Raw genomic sequence first — 17,851 nt, forward strand, 5'->3', positions numbered from 1 at the left:
TTTATTTAATTTTGTTACTTTTATTTTATTAGTACCTTTTGCTGTGTTTGACAGTTTTAAATAGATTTTCAGCACAGCAGAGGGGAAAACTAAACCTAAATTGCTTATATATATATATATATATATATATATATATATATATATATATATATATATATATATATATATATATCAAGCAATTGTTTGTTTAAAAAGTTTTTATATTCCATTTAAATTATTTTCTTAAGAAAAAGCATTTCTCTAATTATTTAAGAATTGCTCAAATAAAAGCTAATTCTGTACACAATTTATGAAGTATCTAAGAAATTAGAGACAACACTCAAAAACAAATTTTTGCAGCCTGTTCAAACTACTTAGTTCAAATGAGCTGAGACAACACGATTCTGGAGTTTTTTTTTTTGACAACTCAATAGTGTTATCTTCAATCCACTTAAATTTATAATAAAAAATTTAAAAATTTTAACTTAATCCATTTGAGTTGGGATAACATTGATTATTCAAATAAATTTAATCACGGCTTCGCTAACCCAGATAGATAAATAGATAGATAGATAGATGGATGGATGGATGGATGGATGGATGGATGGATGGATGGATGGATGGATGGATGGATGGATGGATGGATGGATGGATGGATGGATAGATAGATAGATAGATAGATAGATAGATAGATAGATCACCTTAAAATTAAAATTCTGTCACTATTTACTCTCCCTTTACTCTCTCCTTTATGAGTTTCTTTCTTCTGTTAAACACAAAAGAAGATCATTTGAAGAATGCTGAAAACCTATTACCATTGACTTCAATAGTATGTGTTTTTTCCTACTATGGAAGTCAATGGTTTTTTAGAACTATATCTTTATTATGGGTGTCACGGTGGCGCAGTGGTAAGCACTTTCACCTCACAGCAGGTTCGAGTCCCAGCTGGGTCAGTTGGCATTTCTGTGTGGAGTTGCATATTCTGTTTTGGCATGGCTTTCCTTGGATTGCTCCGGTTTCCCTCACAGTCCAAACACATGCGCTATAGGGGAATTGAAAAAACTAAATTGGCTGTAGTGTATGTGTGTGTGTGTAAATGAGAGTGTATGGGTGTTTCCCAGTACTGGGTTGCGGCTGGAAGGGCATCCGCTGTGTAAAATATTTGCTGGATAAGTTGGCAGTTCATTCCTCTTTGGTGACCCCTGATGAATAAAGGGACTAAGCTGAAGGAAAATGAATGAATAAATGAAAGTTTATTTTTTAAAGCATTTACAGCTTTTAAAATTTAAAATAAAAAGGTATAGTTCACCCTAAAATGAACTTTCGGCCTCTATTTACTCTCCCTTTACTTGTTTCAAATTCAAATGAGTTTCTTTCTTCTGTTAAACACAAAAGATAATTTTTCCAGCTTTCTTCAAAATATCTTCCTTCAAGAGTTCACACACTTAGCTGATGGTTGATTATGAAGCTTGTTTTGACATGCTGTCCTTGGAGAGAACTCATAAGATCCTTGGGGTTCTTCAAAAAGAAGATGGCTGTCATATGGAACTGAGGGTATTTATAGTGGCTTAGTAATCGTCTGATTGGTGAATCGTAAATTGAATAATGCGGGGCCGACTGCAAGCAATCTTAAGCATGTGATCCTCTCGAAATTAGTTTAAAAATAAAGTTCACTTTGTGTTCAGCAAATTAAAGAAACTCATAAATGTTTCGGACCACTTAAGTGAGACTACATATTGAGTTAACAGTGTTTTCTAAAACTATATCTCAATCGTTATCATGTACAATCATGCATAAAAGATCTGTTTGTGTTCTGTACATGCAATGATTAAAGCAGCTCTGTATTTTTTTTTTTTTAGATGTACAGAACTGAAAACATAGTTGCATCCCTTGTGCCTGAAAACATCTTTCACTGAGTCGTGTGCATGTTGTCCTCCAGCGCTGCATATGTGCTGTGATTTTTTCTCTCTCTTGCTCTCCAGTGAGTTGTGCATCATTAGCAGTCGCTCCTCCAGATTTAAAGCTGCAGTCGGGTGTAAAATAAAAAAAAGCTGGAGACGCATCTGTCACGCCGGAGCACCGCAGAGAAAAGCTTTTGTTTGTGTCGCAGCAGCGCTTCAGGTGTTTCCCGAGGCTTTAAATCTGTTCGTGGAAATGTTGCTGCCGGTGCAGTTTGCATTTTAAAGACGCAACAATGACACGTGTCTGTCTGTGCATCCATCAGTAGTGCTCATCTAATGACAGATTTCCACACAGCAAGCAGTCTGAGAAAACAAAAAATGTCTGAGAAATTATTTAGACTTATTTGGCTGAATGGTTAGCACTGCTGCCTCACAGCAAGAAGGTTACTGGTTTGAGTCCCAGCTGGACCAGTTGGCATTTCTGTGTGGAGTTTGCATGTTCTCCCTGTGATGCTGTGGGTTTCCTCTGGGTGCTCCGGTTTTCCCCCACAGTCCAAACACATGTGCTATAGGGGAATTGAGGAACTAAATTGGCTGTAGTGTGTGTGTGAATGTAAGAGTGTGTATAGGTATTTCCCAGTACTGGGTTGCAGCTAGAAGGGCATTCGATACGTAAAAAAGATGTTGAAATAGTTGGTTCATTCTGCTGTGGCAACCCCAGATGAATAAAGGACTGAAGTCAGAATTTTTAACCCTTACACCTGTTTCACACCCCAAGCAAAAGCAATGCGTGAGCAGCGCGTATGGAGAGCAGAAGCAGCGCGCAGGCGTTGGCCTTTCACAACAGCTGCATCTGCAGTGCGCAGCTTTTCAGTGGATATTACTGATGCATTTATTGGGTAAAATTGCAACTTTTTACTGTCATTCAATGTGTTTTAGTCATTATCAATGCACTGTCACTTTAACAAAGTGTGCGGACAAAAATAGACCAAATGACGAAACTATCTCTGCACTGCTGATTCAGCGACGCTCACGCCTCATGCTGACGTGCTGCTTCTGTGTGCGGTATGAAAGGTCTAATCTGTTAACATGGACACCGAAAAAGCACTGCTTGCGCTTGCGGTGTGAAACCGACTTAGGGTGCGTGTCCACCGAAGTGTTTTTGCACTGTAGAAACATTTTGAACGTAGTTTCAGTTGTTTGCCATAAAACAAAGCATCTCCGCTGTAGTGTTTAAAAGATTATTTGTTGACAGTTGTGTGATATTGTCCCGCCCCTCTTGCGCTGTGATTGCACGGCTAGCTCAAAAGTGCTGCGTTTTTTAACTTTCAGCTTTCTACCATTGACCGCAAAAAACAAACCCTCAGCTTGACGGAAAAAAAAACACTTCGGTGGACACACACCCTTAAGGCCCGTGCACACCGTGACGTTTTTGCTTGCGTTCTCCGTCAACGTTTAACGCCTCATGACTATATAAAGGGCGTCAATGTGATCACGCACACCAACGCGCAAAACGGCAGGTGCAAAAGCGTCATTTTAAAAGAAACACCTCATGCTCATTTTTTTTTTATTTGACGCGCCGCTTTAAAACCATCTCCACCAATCAGGTTGGCACTTCTGTTCACGTGCATGGAGCTGCTGAAGTTACTGTAAACAGCACTTGGAGGCGCTCAAGCACAAAACTGTCAATGCAAGCACACATTGAAGAAGATGCCCAAAGGCGATATGAACGCGGAGCTGCTTATTTCTCTGTGAACAATAATCATTTCTTCATCGCTAGAGCTGGAGCTGCTAATTGAACCATCTATGCTTGTTCGAGTTACCAGTAACTGTAACAACAAGCGTGTCAACTTCCTCTCTTCCTCTTTTTTGTGTTACAAGTGGGTGTCGGAAGCTTAAAGTTGTGTAGCGCCATCTAACGTCAAGGAGTTATTTTGCGTACTCTTCTGCTTAACGCCAGTGAAAATCGATTGGGTTTGAATACGAAAAAACGTCTCGTAAAATGCTAATGATAAACGCAAACGAAAAGTGTCCCGGTGTGTAGGAGCCTTTACACTTGCCCAACACATAAACACATGACCCTTTCTATTGGTTATTGATGTGTGTGATTGCAGATATTGAAGCATAATCATTTAAATTCAGTCATTAAAATATCCAAAAAATCACTATAACAATGTTATATGTTTTACTTACTAACAGTAGGTGAGAGTTCAAAGTGGCTATTAACACCGCAGCATGTACCGCCGCCGTTTGAAATAGGTGCCGCTCTGTTTTTTAGTGCATGACCGCAGTTTGTGAATGAGCCGCCAGGGGGCGCAAAGGGACGGGATGCGAACGGACAGAAATAGCCCATACAGCAGCTACTGTGCTTGTAAATGATATTAAACAATAAGTCAAAGCATTATAATTCCTTCATTAATCATTTAAAATTTGTTAACACGCTTTATTGTAAACTTTTTAAGTGCAAAGAGGATTCGTTTTGGAAAATAGAATTGAAGAAGTAAAAGACAACTAAAATGAAAGCACAAACATTTAGTACAAATAAGATTTGAGATAATAACATTGCCATGATAGTCAAAGAAATCAAAACATTATTTTCACCCCAACGCAATTTAATCGGACACTGAAGGCTAATAACTTAATTCTTATATTTGCTTTTTGACTTCTAACCATGTATCTTTTCTACAGCATAGTATAGTGTAAGAGCATGTCTATTACCAGAAAAACTAAATTAAAATTATATTTTAATTGAACACATCACATCACATACAGTAAGCTACGCCTACAGAACAGTCTGTTTTGCATTGTAAAAAGGCAAAGCTGAATATCTGTGGTGAAAGTGCCACCCAGCGGTCAAATGCTGCTGGCGCATCAAGTACCGCCGTCGCCGCGGTATGAATGGCGGCACAAGGAACACATTGAAGTAGTAACATCTGTATGTACGTACATTATTCCAAATGTTTTAATGAATGTTCAAATCCAGAGAAGTAAGCTATTTTAATGATTTATTTTTTTTATATTTCTGTCTGATCATGCTAATGGCATCTCTCAATGTGTCAAGTTATTATGTTAGAAAACAGGAAGACCCAACAGATGCTTTAACATGTTGCTCCTTTGTTTGTTGCGAATGCATGCCCTCTAGTGGCAAAACTTACATAATGCGCCTTTCAGGCTATTCAGATTTAACCCCAAAATTCATGAGATTGTGTTGTTAGAAATGCTACATTTAACATGTTGCATATTTAGAGAAGCCCTATATTTACTGCTGACGTAGCAAAACTCCCCACAGTCCAAAGACATGCGTTACAGGTGAATTGAATAAGCTAAGTTGACCATAGTGTATGTGTGTGAAGGAGTGTGTATGGGTGTTTTCCAGTGTTGGGTTATGGCTGGAAGGGCATCCGCTGCGTAAAACATACGCTGGATTAGTTGGCGGTTCATTCCTCAGTGGCGTCCCCTATTTAATAAAAGGACTAAGCTGAAGGAAAATAAATGAATGAATGTAGCAAAACTAATCATCATATTTAAATTATTAAATGCACATGTCAACTGAAGATTCGATGTTCTGAGTTATCTGCATATTGGTGCAAGCATGCTTAACAAGTGTGTGTGTGTGTGTGTGTGTGTGTGTGTGTGTTTGCAGGAGTGTCTGAATCCCTGCTGTAACGCCAGCACATGCACACTGAAGGAGGAGGCCGTCTGTGCTCATGGACAGTGTTGTGAAAACTGTCAGGTAAATGCTGAAGTTTGCATGCTCTCTCCGTGTCCGCGTGGGTTTCCTCCAGGTGCTCCGGTTTGCCACATATAAGTGAATTTAATTGAATTAACTTAATTGGCTGTAGTGTAAAAGTGTGTGTGAATGCGAGAGTGTATGGTTTCCCGGTTCTGGGTTGTGCCCATAAGGGCTTCCACTGTGTAAAACATATGCTGGAATAGTTGTCGGTTCATTCCGCTGTGGCAACCCCTGATAAATAAGGGACTAAGCCGAAGGAAAATGAATGAATGAATAGTATGTATAAGCAATGGGGTATATGCCGAAGCATGCTAATAGGACTTTTAATTTGCTAGTAACCTGGGTTAAGCGCTTCCTGTGATCTGTTTGCCATTGCAAAAACGGCTCGTTTAAGGTCTGTTTTCTTAAAAATCAGCGATTTCCACTGGCTGAGTGATATCTGAAATAAATTGGTTGTCAGATTGTTCAAGAAGCACTGCATTAAATTACATTTCCCCCCGCCATGTCTTCATAATATGAGCATTTATTTCACCCCAGTATATTTAATGGAGCTTCTGCGCTTGTCTGCCGATTCTGACCGACGCGTGGGAGTAAACAGCTTTTTGTCTCGTTTTGCGCTTGAGCAACTAAATGAATGCCAAAGTTTATTAAACTGAATGTATTTTGATTACATTACAACATCAATGCTGTAAAAGGTATTGTTTAAAATAGAAAAAAACTAACAATAACAGGTCACCGGAAGTTTATCAGCATGGGAACAGCACTAGCTCGGCATATACCCTATTGGATGCAAGCATAGTACAGCATGCAGCGCCATCTGCTGTTAAAAACTGAGCTCAAAATCGATTTACTGAATTATTTTTCACCACAGCTCTAGTTTTTATAGTGCAATGACCTTACATGTCCAAAATATTTTGCTTCTCGGCTCATGACCTCTTTAATATCTTGATGATGTTGATTTTGTGTGTGTGTGTGTGTGTGTGTGTGTGTGTGTGTGTGTGTGTGTGTGTGTGTGTGTGTGTAGTTGAAGCCTGCAGGGACGCCGTGTCGTGAGTCAAGTAACTCTTGTGATCTGCCGGAGTTCTGCACTGGCGCTGATCCTCACTGTCCTGCTAACGTTTACCTGCACGATGGACACTCTTGTCAGGGTGTAGACGGACACTGTTACAACGGCATCTGCCAGACACACGAGCAGCAGTGCATCACTCTATGGGGACAGGGTGAGTACAGTTGCGCTGACCTGCAGGCCTGGAGGAAACACTGCAAATGTCTGCACATTTACATTTGGTCATTTAGCACAGTGGTCCCCAACCTTTTTATCACCGCGGACCGGTCAACGTTTGTCAATTTTACAACGGACCGGTGTGGGTCAGGGGGGTGGGGGTGGGGGGGTTGTCTTCACGTGAACAGCTGCTGCGCTCGTGCATCCAGGTTAATCACGAACAACTCAGTGCGCATGCGCTAGTTGCATTATCACGGTCTGATTATGTTTCAATCAAGGTTTATATGCATCAAATACATAACATCTGTGCCAAACATCTCAACTGACGAACATATTAACAATAATACAACCGTATAGCCGAATTAAATGTAAGCATTGGCATGTTACAGCCCTAATGAGTATGATTATGTGAAACTCTATTTAGATACATATTGCAATGATTTCGGGTACTTACTTAGCGATGCACGCACACATATATGCACAGTCCTTAAATGCTCTGCTGATTTGCACTCTATAATACCTGTTTTATAACTTTAAACTGTGAACAACCACCACTGAGAAGGTGCGTTCGACTTCATGCAGCGCTGCGCAGATCGATCGAAATCTGTCTTAAAGCGGTGCATTCTGGTTAGAAATCTTGTCCGGATTGATGCTGCGCCGACGCCACGTGACTGTCACATGTGGCATCAAAGTACCGCGACAGCGCTCCGAGATCAGACGGCAAACTCAGACCGTGCAGCTTCTGAAGAGTGACTGCAGGAGCTTTGATGACGACACCGATATTACACGATTGGCCGAGTTTACCACATGACAACAAACACGTGTATTTCAGGTTTATAATTGGACAAATTCCGATTCAAAAGTTTCAAAACAAACAATTCACTTTTCACACCCTCTCTATCCTGTACACATCTTGCTTATTAAAAGACTACAAATATTTTACTGCAGTAATCATCTTTTGTTAAATAATCTGGTTATAAAGGTTAGCTTGTTTGCGCAGGTTTATTTTTAACTTTTTTATACAGACTATTTACTGCATTCATGCCCATGAACTATTTTATTAAATAATTATAAAATGGTTTTATTATTATAATATAAATATCTATTTTATTTCCTGTCTAGCAGTTTAAAGGCTACCTGCTCTTTCTTGGAAACTTCTACATAGCTCACTTATTTTACCTTTTGTTCTTTTCAACACAATCTTTTTGGATTAAAATGCTTTTTTGAAATTTCATTCATTATCCAAAATGATGTCATTTATTAAGACCTAATCAAAACACCTTGTTTTACTTTTTACATTGGAAATTTTTCTATCTATAAATGTACATATATGTAAACCCTTTTTTAGCAGATTCAAACAAGAAGTATTAGCCTAAAGATTGATGTTTAACTCCTAGAATTTATGCTTATTGCTTTGTATTTAATAGACCTGTTCGTTTTTATGTTTATATTAACCTCTCATTTCCTCTTATTTCTCTCATGCATTTGTTATATCTTTTATTCATAATTCTCTCTTATTGTTTAAAAAGGAACTACAGTTTGTAGAAACTGTATTCTGTTTTATTTGTAAATGTTTTGTTGTTATAAATAAAAATAACAAAAAAATATGATGACGCCATGTAATCGGTCATCATGACTGCAGCAACTTTGAGTCCCGAAGTGTCCAGCTGTCCGTCTTGACGGCTCCGTTTTCAACTCCGCCCCGCCTGCGCTCGGCTAATCTCGTTGATCACCGGCTGCAGCTGAGCTTCATGTCGAACGCACCTAGAAATTCTAGCGATCATTCTTCCCGCTCCGTGGTGGATGTTGGCATAGTCCATTTCACGTGAAATGACGGGGGTGAGTGGAAGAAACCAAGTCGCGGGGGGAATATTTTCTACAGAAATAATTTATGATTTCTTATGTGGCCCGATACCAGTTGTTCCACGGACCGGTACCAGTTCGTGGCCCGGTGGTTGGGGACCACTGATTTAGCAGATTTCTTTGTTTAGATTGACTTACAGTTGTGGGGGAATTCAGTGATTCAACAAGACACACAAGATGTGCTACTTATACAATTTGCACTTATATTCAGTGCCTCCTGAATATAAATCAGATTTTTTGCGACTAAAATGATTATGTGGTGAGTTTTTGCTAAATTTGCTAGACGTTTTGCAACATTTGTCTTATTAGTTTGCTGTAAAAATATATACCAAAGTGTACGCATCTTAATTATTTTTTTGACCTCGATATTCATTGATTTCTACAAATTAAATAAGGAAATTGAATAATTTGAAAAACGAAACACTGATAGAAACAGAGAGAAACTGGACTTCATCCATGAAGCTACTATATCATAAATGATGTAAATGATTGAGTTTTGGTTTTGTAGCCAAGTTTGTTGCCATAATGACATGTGGTATGAAGGAAAAGGTTTTATTGTAGTGCTCAAACCAATGTGAGCAAGGTGAAACCTCTTTAACACAATAAAGACACTGACCCAGTTTCGGTTGCTTCCACATTTACAGCATTACCACATTAGTAAAACAATTCTAAGGATAAAATCATCTGTTCAAAATCAATGTTTTTATTTTAACAGTTTTTTTTTCATATTAATTTAACAAACTTGTTCAGGTTGTATTATATGTGTGTATAGATAGATTGGGTGGATAGATGGATAGGTGGGTGGGTGGGTGGACGGACGGAGGGACGGACGGACGGATGGATGGATGAATGGATAGATGGATGGATGGACGGACGGACAGAAGGACAATCGGATAGATAGATAGATAGATAGATAGATAGATAGATAGATAGATAGATAGAGAGAGAGAGAGAGAGAGAGAGAGGGACGGACGGACGGACGGACGGACGGACGGATGGATGGGTAGGTGGGTTGGTAGGTAGACAGACAGATGGATAGATAGACGAATGGATGGATGGATAGATGGATAAACGGATGGATGGATGAACGGATGGACGGACAGATAGATAGATAGATAGATAGATAGATAGATAGATAGATAGATAGATAGATAGATAGATAGATAGATAGATTATTATTGTTGTTGTTAAATATACAGCAAATTTAAGAGGATATTATTGCTATTGTTTTAGGAATTGATTCATTATTTTTGTTGTTGTTTGTGCAGATAATTTGAATACCTCTTAAAGTAAGAATATTTACACCTGTATTTAGTGTCATCCAGACATGTGATCAATAAAATCATAACTCAATAATTGGTGTATATATAGAGCCAGTATGTAAAAACAGTTCATACATCGGTAATAAAGGCTGTGATTAAAAAGCGTGTGTGTTTGTGTGTGTGTGTGTGTGTGTGTGCGTGTGTGCGTGTGCGCGTGTGCGTGTGTGCGTGTGTGCGTGTGTGTGTGCGTGTGTGTGTGTGTGTGTGTGTGTGTGTGTGTGTGTGTGTGTGTGTGTGTGTGTGTGTGTTTGGCAGGTGCAAAACCCGCTCCAGGGATCTGTTTTGAAAGGGTGAACTCTGCAGGAGATCCATACGGAAACTGCGGAAAAGACACAAAAGGCTCCTTTGCCAAATGTGAAGCACGGTAGGAGAAAACATCGAGCATTGCTGGAGCCCAACATGAGTTTAAATATAGGTGAAAAAACGTAGGAAATGTATGCAGCTTATAATGCATTTTATGACTGATCTTGTTTATTTACACATAATTATAGTTCTGCTCTGGCACACAGCAAACACAGCGCAATAAAACACATGACAAACTACCAATTTCAGACATGACATTTGCAAATATAGTGCAGTTTAGCTTTGCTTGTAATTATTGTGTGTGAATATAAATAATGCATTATATATTACAAATCTGACATCATTAAACATGAAGGCCTCAGGTTTTGCATGTTTCCTGAGCTAGCAACACTTGTATTAGGGGATTATATATTCATTACTTTTATTAATAATTATTGCAATTCAAACAAGTGTTTTTAATGTTTATATTATGTTATAATATATTATATGGGGTTTTATGTTTTATATATGCAGAAAAAACATATTTACACTCACCGGCCACTTTATTAGGTACACCTTATTAGTACCGGGTTGGACCCCCTTTTATCTTTAAAACTGCTTTAATCCTTCATGTCATAGATTCAGCAAGGTACTGGAAATATTCCTCAGAGATTTTGCTCCACATCCATGATGCAAATCTCCCGTTCCAGCACATCCCAAAGGCAGGGCCGGATTAATGTAAGGGCTAGGTGGGGCTGAAGCCTCAGGGCCCATGGAAGAAGGGGGCCCTTGATTGGCTGAAGAGTTAATTTGCACTATGATGCAGGAAACACATCTGCGTTATGCTTTCTCTCATCAATAATGTCAAGTATTTATTTCGGTTTGCTGCTGTTCAAAAACACCAGTGCTAAACTGGGGCTCAGAGTGTCTGTAGCCCAATCAGAATATTGAATAGCCCTGTTTTAGTCACCCATAAGGGTGATCAGATGTCCCAGGACAGCCCCTTATTTCAGCACTACCATGAGAACCGTCCAGTCAAGGGTAGGCTAACCAAGCTCGTTGTAGAACAAAATATAGAATATAAACATTCTTCAACATTGAGACACTTGTACATGTAGGAACAGAAGCTGGGATAGGCAAAATCAGACTGAATGGACTCATAACTGAAGCGCTGTCTCTGCCGCGCGCCGGTTACAGCTGGACTCAAACCGGTGCGTGCCCGCACAATCCTTCCATCACACAATATCACCGAGACATCATGCGAACAATTCAAATAGCCTTCACAAGCAGTTATCACAATCTCCGTCATTGCGGAGTATCTATCTCAAGTAAATACACTCGGTTATGCTTTACAGTAAGTCTAACTGAACCAGTTAGAAAGCAAACTTTTTATGAAAGTTTTTACTTGTGCCCCTTTTATGAAAACGACAGTAATATGAAGCAATGAAATATTGGTGCTGGCTTTCATTAGACAATATATCTGATACAATAAATAAATACATAAAGTAAGTAAGTAAGCAAGTAAAAAAATAATAAATAAATAAGGATGCTTTGATATTAAAGATATTATATCATCAGGGCTTTATGGTCAGCTAAAGTTCTAAAGAACCTTTTTAAAGGAAAACCTCTACTATTCTACTATTGAAAGCCATTGAGAAAGTATTGCAAATGTTTGTTTTTTTTTATGATTTTTGCAGCTTGTTTGAACTTTAAAGTTCATATTATGTCGTTACTTAATTTTGTATACTTGTATGCCTATTTTAATAAAATTGAAAAAATATTTAATAATCAAATATAAATAAAATGGTGAAAAATTAGATAATAATATTAATAATAATTACAACAACTATATATATATACATATATCTATATATATATATATATATATATATATATATATATATATATATATATATATATATATATATATATATATACACACACACACACACACACACACACACACACACACACATACATACTGTACACACATATATATATATATATATATATATATATATATATATATATATATATATATATATATATATATATATATATATATATACTTTTGTGAGGTAAAAAAGGTGGGCCCTTGCATTTGCTATAGCCTTAGGGCCCAGTGCATTCTTAATCCGGCCAGGCCCAAAGGTGCTTTATTGGATTGAGATCTGTTGACTGTGAAGGCCATTTGAGTACAGTGAACTCATTGTCATGTTCAAGAAACCAGTCTGAGATGATTTGCGCTTTATGACATGGCATGTTATTCTGCTGGAAGTAGCCATCAGAAGATGGGTACACTGTGGTCATAAAGGGATGGACATGGTCAGCAGCAATACTAGGCTGGTAGGCTGTGGTGTTGACCCCATGCTCAATTGGTACTAATGGGCCAAAAGTGTCCCAAGAAATCTCCTCCACAACATTACAACACCACCACCACCAGCCTGAACCATTGATACAAGGTAGGATGGATCCATGCTTTTATGTAATTGATGCCAAATTCTGACCCAACCACCCGAATGTGGCAGCAGAAATGGAGACTCATCAGAGCAGGCAACGTTTCTCCAATCTTGTATTGTCCAGTTTTGCTGAGCCTGTGCGAATTGTAGCCTCAGTCTCCTGTTCTTAGCTGACAGGAGTGGCACCCCGTGTGGTCTTCTGCTGCTGTAGCCCAATAGGTTTAATGTGTTGTGTGTTCAGAGATGCTCTTCTGAATACATGGGCTGTAATGTGAAGAGATGGTTGTGCGTGAAAATCCCAGCAAATCAGCAGTTCCTGAAATATTTGCACCAGCCTGTCAGGCACCAACAACCATGCCATGTTCAAAGTCACTTAAATCCCCTTTATTCCCCATTCTGATGCTCAGTTTGAACTGCAGCAGATCTTCTTGACCATGTCTACATGCCTAAATGCATTGAGTTGCTGCTATGTCAGTGCATTTCAACATGACCGAGAATGAAAAGAGCCTTCAAATCCTTAAAACGTTTTAAATGTGCTGAATGTGATTTGCATTTTAGATATAAAAGATATTTTAAGTCAGCGTTTAATTCCTATCCTTGTTCTTTATTGACTGACTATCGCATATGAATGCCAAAAAATACGAATAAAAAAATCTGCAAAGAAAACAAACACTGCAGCGAAACAAACAGCAACACAATCAGAGAACAGAAGCCTGGGGAAAATGTCAGAGTAATTAGCATGTGCAGGTAACACCTGTCATACATTGTGCTTTAATTGAGCTCAGACCGGCTGCTTAATCAAGTGCTTTACGGATCATATGCTGGATGAAGTAATTACTGTAATGACTGAAGTGGACAGACGGAGAGACAGTTTTCAGCTGCTAATGACTCTTTATTTTGGCCAGAGAGACTGAAGTCGTTCTCCGTCTGTCTGTTCGTCTACTTCTTCATTTTTGGACTGGTCTGCGTGAGAAAGAGTCCGTGAATGCAGTAATTGGTGTTTAGCAGAGAGGATGCCTCATTATTTCTCTATGTTTTGGCTGCGCTGGAATCAAAGATGCATGTGCTGGTAGTGTTATGGTGGAGGATGCACTTTGGCACTGTGAAAACCCTACGTATGTGTCACGCTGGGAAACTCTGATTCATATTATTATTAGGTCTATGAGGAGGCATTACTGAAGTATTTAGAGAAGTAGTTCATAACTGGTGGATCACAATCCAAAAAATGGGTCACAGGTCAGTTTGGATTGGGTAGAAAGCAAGGTTATGTTGAGTAGAAACTTGTAAACTTCACTAAAAGTTCACAGAATAAATGACAAATGTGGTATTAAAGAGAACATTTTAAAGGGTGGTCCAGAGTGTATTTTTAAAGCTTGGTTGTGTTTATAATATGCAAAGCAACGTGGGCTCGTGCTTCACTTGTTAAAAATCATGTTATTTTTTTATATATCTGACTTTGATTATATACAGCTACTCAGCTAACATGAAAACGACTGTCATATTTCCTAGTTCTTCCGAAAGACCGCCCTCAAAAGACTCTGATTGGTCAGCTAACATAATGTGCTGTGATTTGCTGTGATGTGCTGTGATTCGGACAGACAGACAGACAGACAGACAGACAGAAAGCTAGCTAGCTAGCTAGCTAGCTAGATAGATAGATAGATAGATAGATAGATAGATAGATAGATAGATAGATAGATAGATAGATAGATAGATAGATAGATAGATAGATAGATAGATAGATAGATAGATAGATAGATAGATGGATGGATGGATGGATGGATGGATGGATAGATAGACAGACAGACAGACAGATGGACGGACGGACAGACGGACGGACGGATGGATGTATGGAAGAGTGGATGAGTAGGTGGGTAGGTAGGTAGACAGACAGATGGATAGATAGACAAATGGATGATGGATGGATGGATGGATGAATGAATGGAGGGATGAACGGATGGATGGATGAACGGATGGATGGATGAACGGATGGACGGACAGACAGAGAGCTAGATAGATAGATAGATAGATAGATAGATAGATAGATAGATAGATAGATAGATAGATAGATAGATAGATAGATAGATAGATAGATAGATAGATAGATAGATAGATAGATAGATAGGTAGGTAGGTAGGTAGGTAGGTATACGGATTGATAGACAAATAGATAGATAGAAGGATAGATGGATGGATGGATGGATGGATGGATGGATGGATGGATGAACGGATGGATGAACGGATGGATGGATGAACGGATGGACAGACAGACAGACAGACAGATAGATAGATAGATAGATAGATAGATAGATAGATAGATAGATAGATAGATAGATAGATAGATAGATAGATAGATAGATAGATAGATAGATAGATAGATAGATAGATAGATAGGTAGGTAGGTATACGGATTGATAGACGAATAGAAAGATAGAAGGATGGATGGATAGATGGATGGATGGATGGATGGATGGATGGATGGATGGATGAACGGATGGATGAATGAACGGATGGACAGACAGACAGACAGACAGACAGACAGACAGACAGACAGACAGACAGACAGACAGACAGACAGACAGACAGACAGATAGATAGATAGATAGATAGATAGATAGATAGATAGATAGATAGATAGATAGATAGATAGATAGATAGATAGATAGATAGATAGATAGATAGGTAGGTAGGTAGGTAGGTAGGTAGGTAGGTAGGTAGGTAGGTAGGTAGGTATACGGATTGATAGACAAATAGATAGATAGAAGGATAGATGTATGGATGGATGGATGGATGGATGAACGGATGGATGGATGAACGGATGGACAGACAGACAGACAGACAGACAGACAGACAGACAGACAGACAGACAGATAGACAGATAGATAGATAGATAGATAGATAGATAGATAGATAGATAGATAGATAGATAGATAGATAGATAGATAGATAGGCAGGCAGGCAGGCAGGCAGACAGACAGACAGACAGTCAGACGGATAGATAGACGAATAGATAGAAGGATAGATGGATAGAAGGATAGATGGATAGATGGATAAATGGATAGATAGACGGACGGACGGACAGACAGAGAGAAAGACAGAGAGATGGATGGATGGATGGATGGATGAAGTGTTACTGAAATTCCACATTCCCCACATCCAATAGTTTCCTCCTGTTGTTTTCCAGAGATGCCAAATGTGGGAAGATCCAGTGTCAGGGTGGAGCCAACCGGCCGGTGATAGGCACCAATGCCGTTTCCATTGAAACCAACATCCCGCTTCAGGAGGGAGGACGAATCTTGTGCCGCGGGACTCATGTTTATCTAGGAGACGACATGCCGGATCCGGGACTTGTGCTCACCGGCACCAAGTGTGGACAAAACATGGTAAAAATAGCATTAAAACAGAGCCTTACTGAAGCTTATTATAATCAAACTCAAACTCATTCAGATCTGACCTGAATGTTGATTAACAGCATCTTAAGCAACTTAATTTTCACGATTATGAGTTTATTTTGAGTAAAACTGATTTGCTGCTTTAATATATAAACTCTTGATGATGTTTCTTCTTATTGTAAAATGAAAATGTTGTCATTTAGAGCATTTATTTTGTGTAAAATAAAAAATGCAATGTCTTCAGACAATACTAATATTTAAAGTTTGGAAGAGTTAAAAAATCAACAACATAGGCTCATTCTGAAAATGTGGCCGTATATACATTTCTAGAGATCCTGAATTTTGTAGCCAGAGGTATATATGGCTGCATTTCATCTTTAAAATGAACGCTACGAGGACGGTATGACGTCTTTCCTATTCACGCTTACCAACTGACCGCTTACCTCTGTATGGACGGCTTTCTTGCTGTTACCAGTTTGTCCAGTAGCTCACCATGTACGTCGGAGAAGCAGAGCGGAGTTGACCACGACAAAGGGGTTCAAGTCCAGTGAAGAACGGTTCCACGGAAGTGGGTGGGCGGGTCAATTGGTGCTTTTGAACACACTATCAGTAAACAGACGAGAAGGAAAGCACCAGGCCCAGACGGTGTTTCACCAGCCTGTCTGAGAACCTGTGCCGACCAGCTGGCTCCCATGTTCTCACAGATCTTCAAAAGATCACTGCACAGCACAAAGTTCCATCCTTCCATCACATCACTCCAATATCGTGATCACTACAGTACATTGATTGCCGGTTAAGTTCCGAATAGACCATAAAATTTTACTCATGTTTATAAAACTTTGTATAACCTAGCACCACCGTGTCTTTCTGATTTGATAACTACCAAGGCCCAAACCCGATTGCTTAGATCAAATTCTGACTGCCATCTATTGCAAACACCCCGATCCCGTTTCAAATGCAGGGGCCATAGAGCCTTTGCAGTTGTGGATCCGAAACTATGGAATAAGTCACCATTCAAAATCAGAATAGCACCCACTCTATCTGTTTTTAAATCAGTGTTAAAGTGTGATAAAGTCACATTAACTGTCACCGCTGGGAAAGCAGCACTGGCATTCACACACACACATTCTCGTACGCACACGCACATTGTCACGCACACACATACTTGCAAACACACACACACACAGACGCGCTGACACGCAGACATACTCACAGACCCACTTACCTCATTCATTCATTATAATGTTCCTCCCTGCCGTTGCCGCTATCGGAGGAGCGGGTGCACACGCGATCTCGATAGCAAATGGTCATATTTCCATAAATCCACTCCCCGCAATTCATAAGTCATCCATAGGCATTTCATACACCTCCACTTCACCTGTTGTGTTGTCTTCTCTGTTTGGTGTTTGTCTGTGTGGGCGTAGTCAGGCTTCCGGTCGCGATCGGTCAAACCGAGCACATAGGAAGTGCCGGTTTAAGAATGAATGGGATTGTGTGCGCATGCGCACTGCGATCGGAAGCTGACGAAACCATTATGTTTGTTAAATAGGTGTTTTGTGTTTATGAAGTGTGTATTATGTGTTTATTTATATTAAGAAAATGTATGTTTTGTTGTTAATTATATATTAAGGATTTTTTTCTTTATGTGTTTAATGTGAAGTGTGGCTTGAATGTCAAGTTATTTAATGTTTGTGTATTT

General features: G+C 39.1%; 1 protein-coding gene across 2 annotated transcripts in view; it reads left to right on the top strand.

The window, feature by feature from the left end:
• adam12a (ADAM metallopeptidase domain 12a) overlaps window positions 1-17,851 on the top strand; it is a 245,472-nt gene that overhangs the window by 189,278 nt on the left and 38,343 nt on the right. For both annotated transcript variants that reach the window (XR_015504576.1, XM_087276907.1), the window contains exons 13-16: window positions 5,524-5,613; window positions 6,638-6,833; window positions 10,276-10,384; window positions 15,945-16,143. Coding sequence is in view for 1 of the 2 variants with exons in the window: in XM_087276907.1 (XP_087133033.1) it covers window positions 5,524-5,613; window positions 6,638-6,833; window positions 10,276-10,384; window positions 15,945-16,143 (594 nt within the window). In the remaining variant the exon portion in view is untranslated. The remainder of the gene's footprint in view (window positions 1-5,523; window positions 5,614-6,637; window positions 6,834-10,275; window positions 10,385-15,944; window positions 16,144-17,851) is intronic.

This window comes from Danio rerio, chromosome 12, assembly GCF_052040795.2.
Source record: "Danio rerio strain M-AB ecotype USA chromosome 12, GRCz13ab, whole genome shotgun sequence".
In the NCBI taxonomy this organism is placed as follows: Eukaryota; Metazoa; Chordata; class Actinopteri; order Cypriniformes; family Danionidae; genus Danio; species Danio rerio.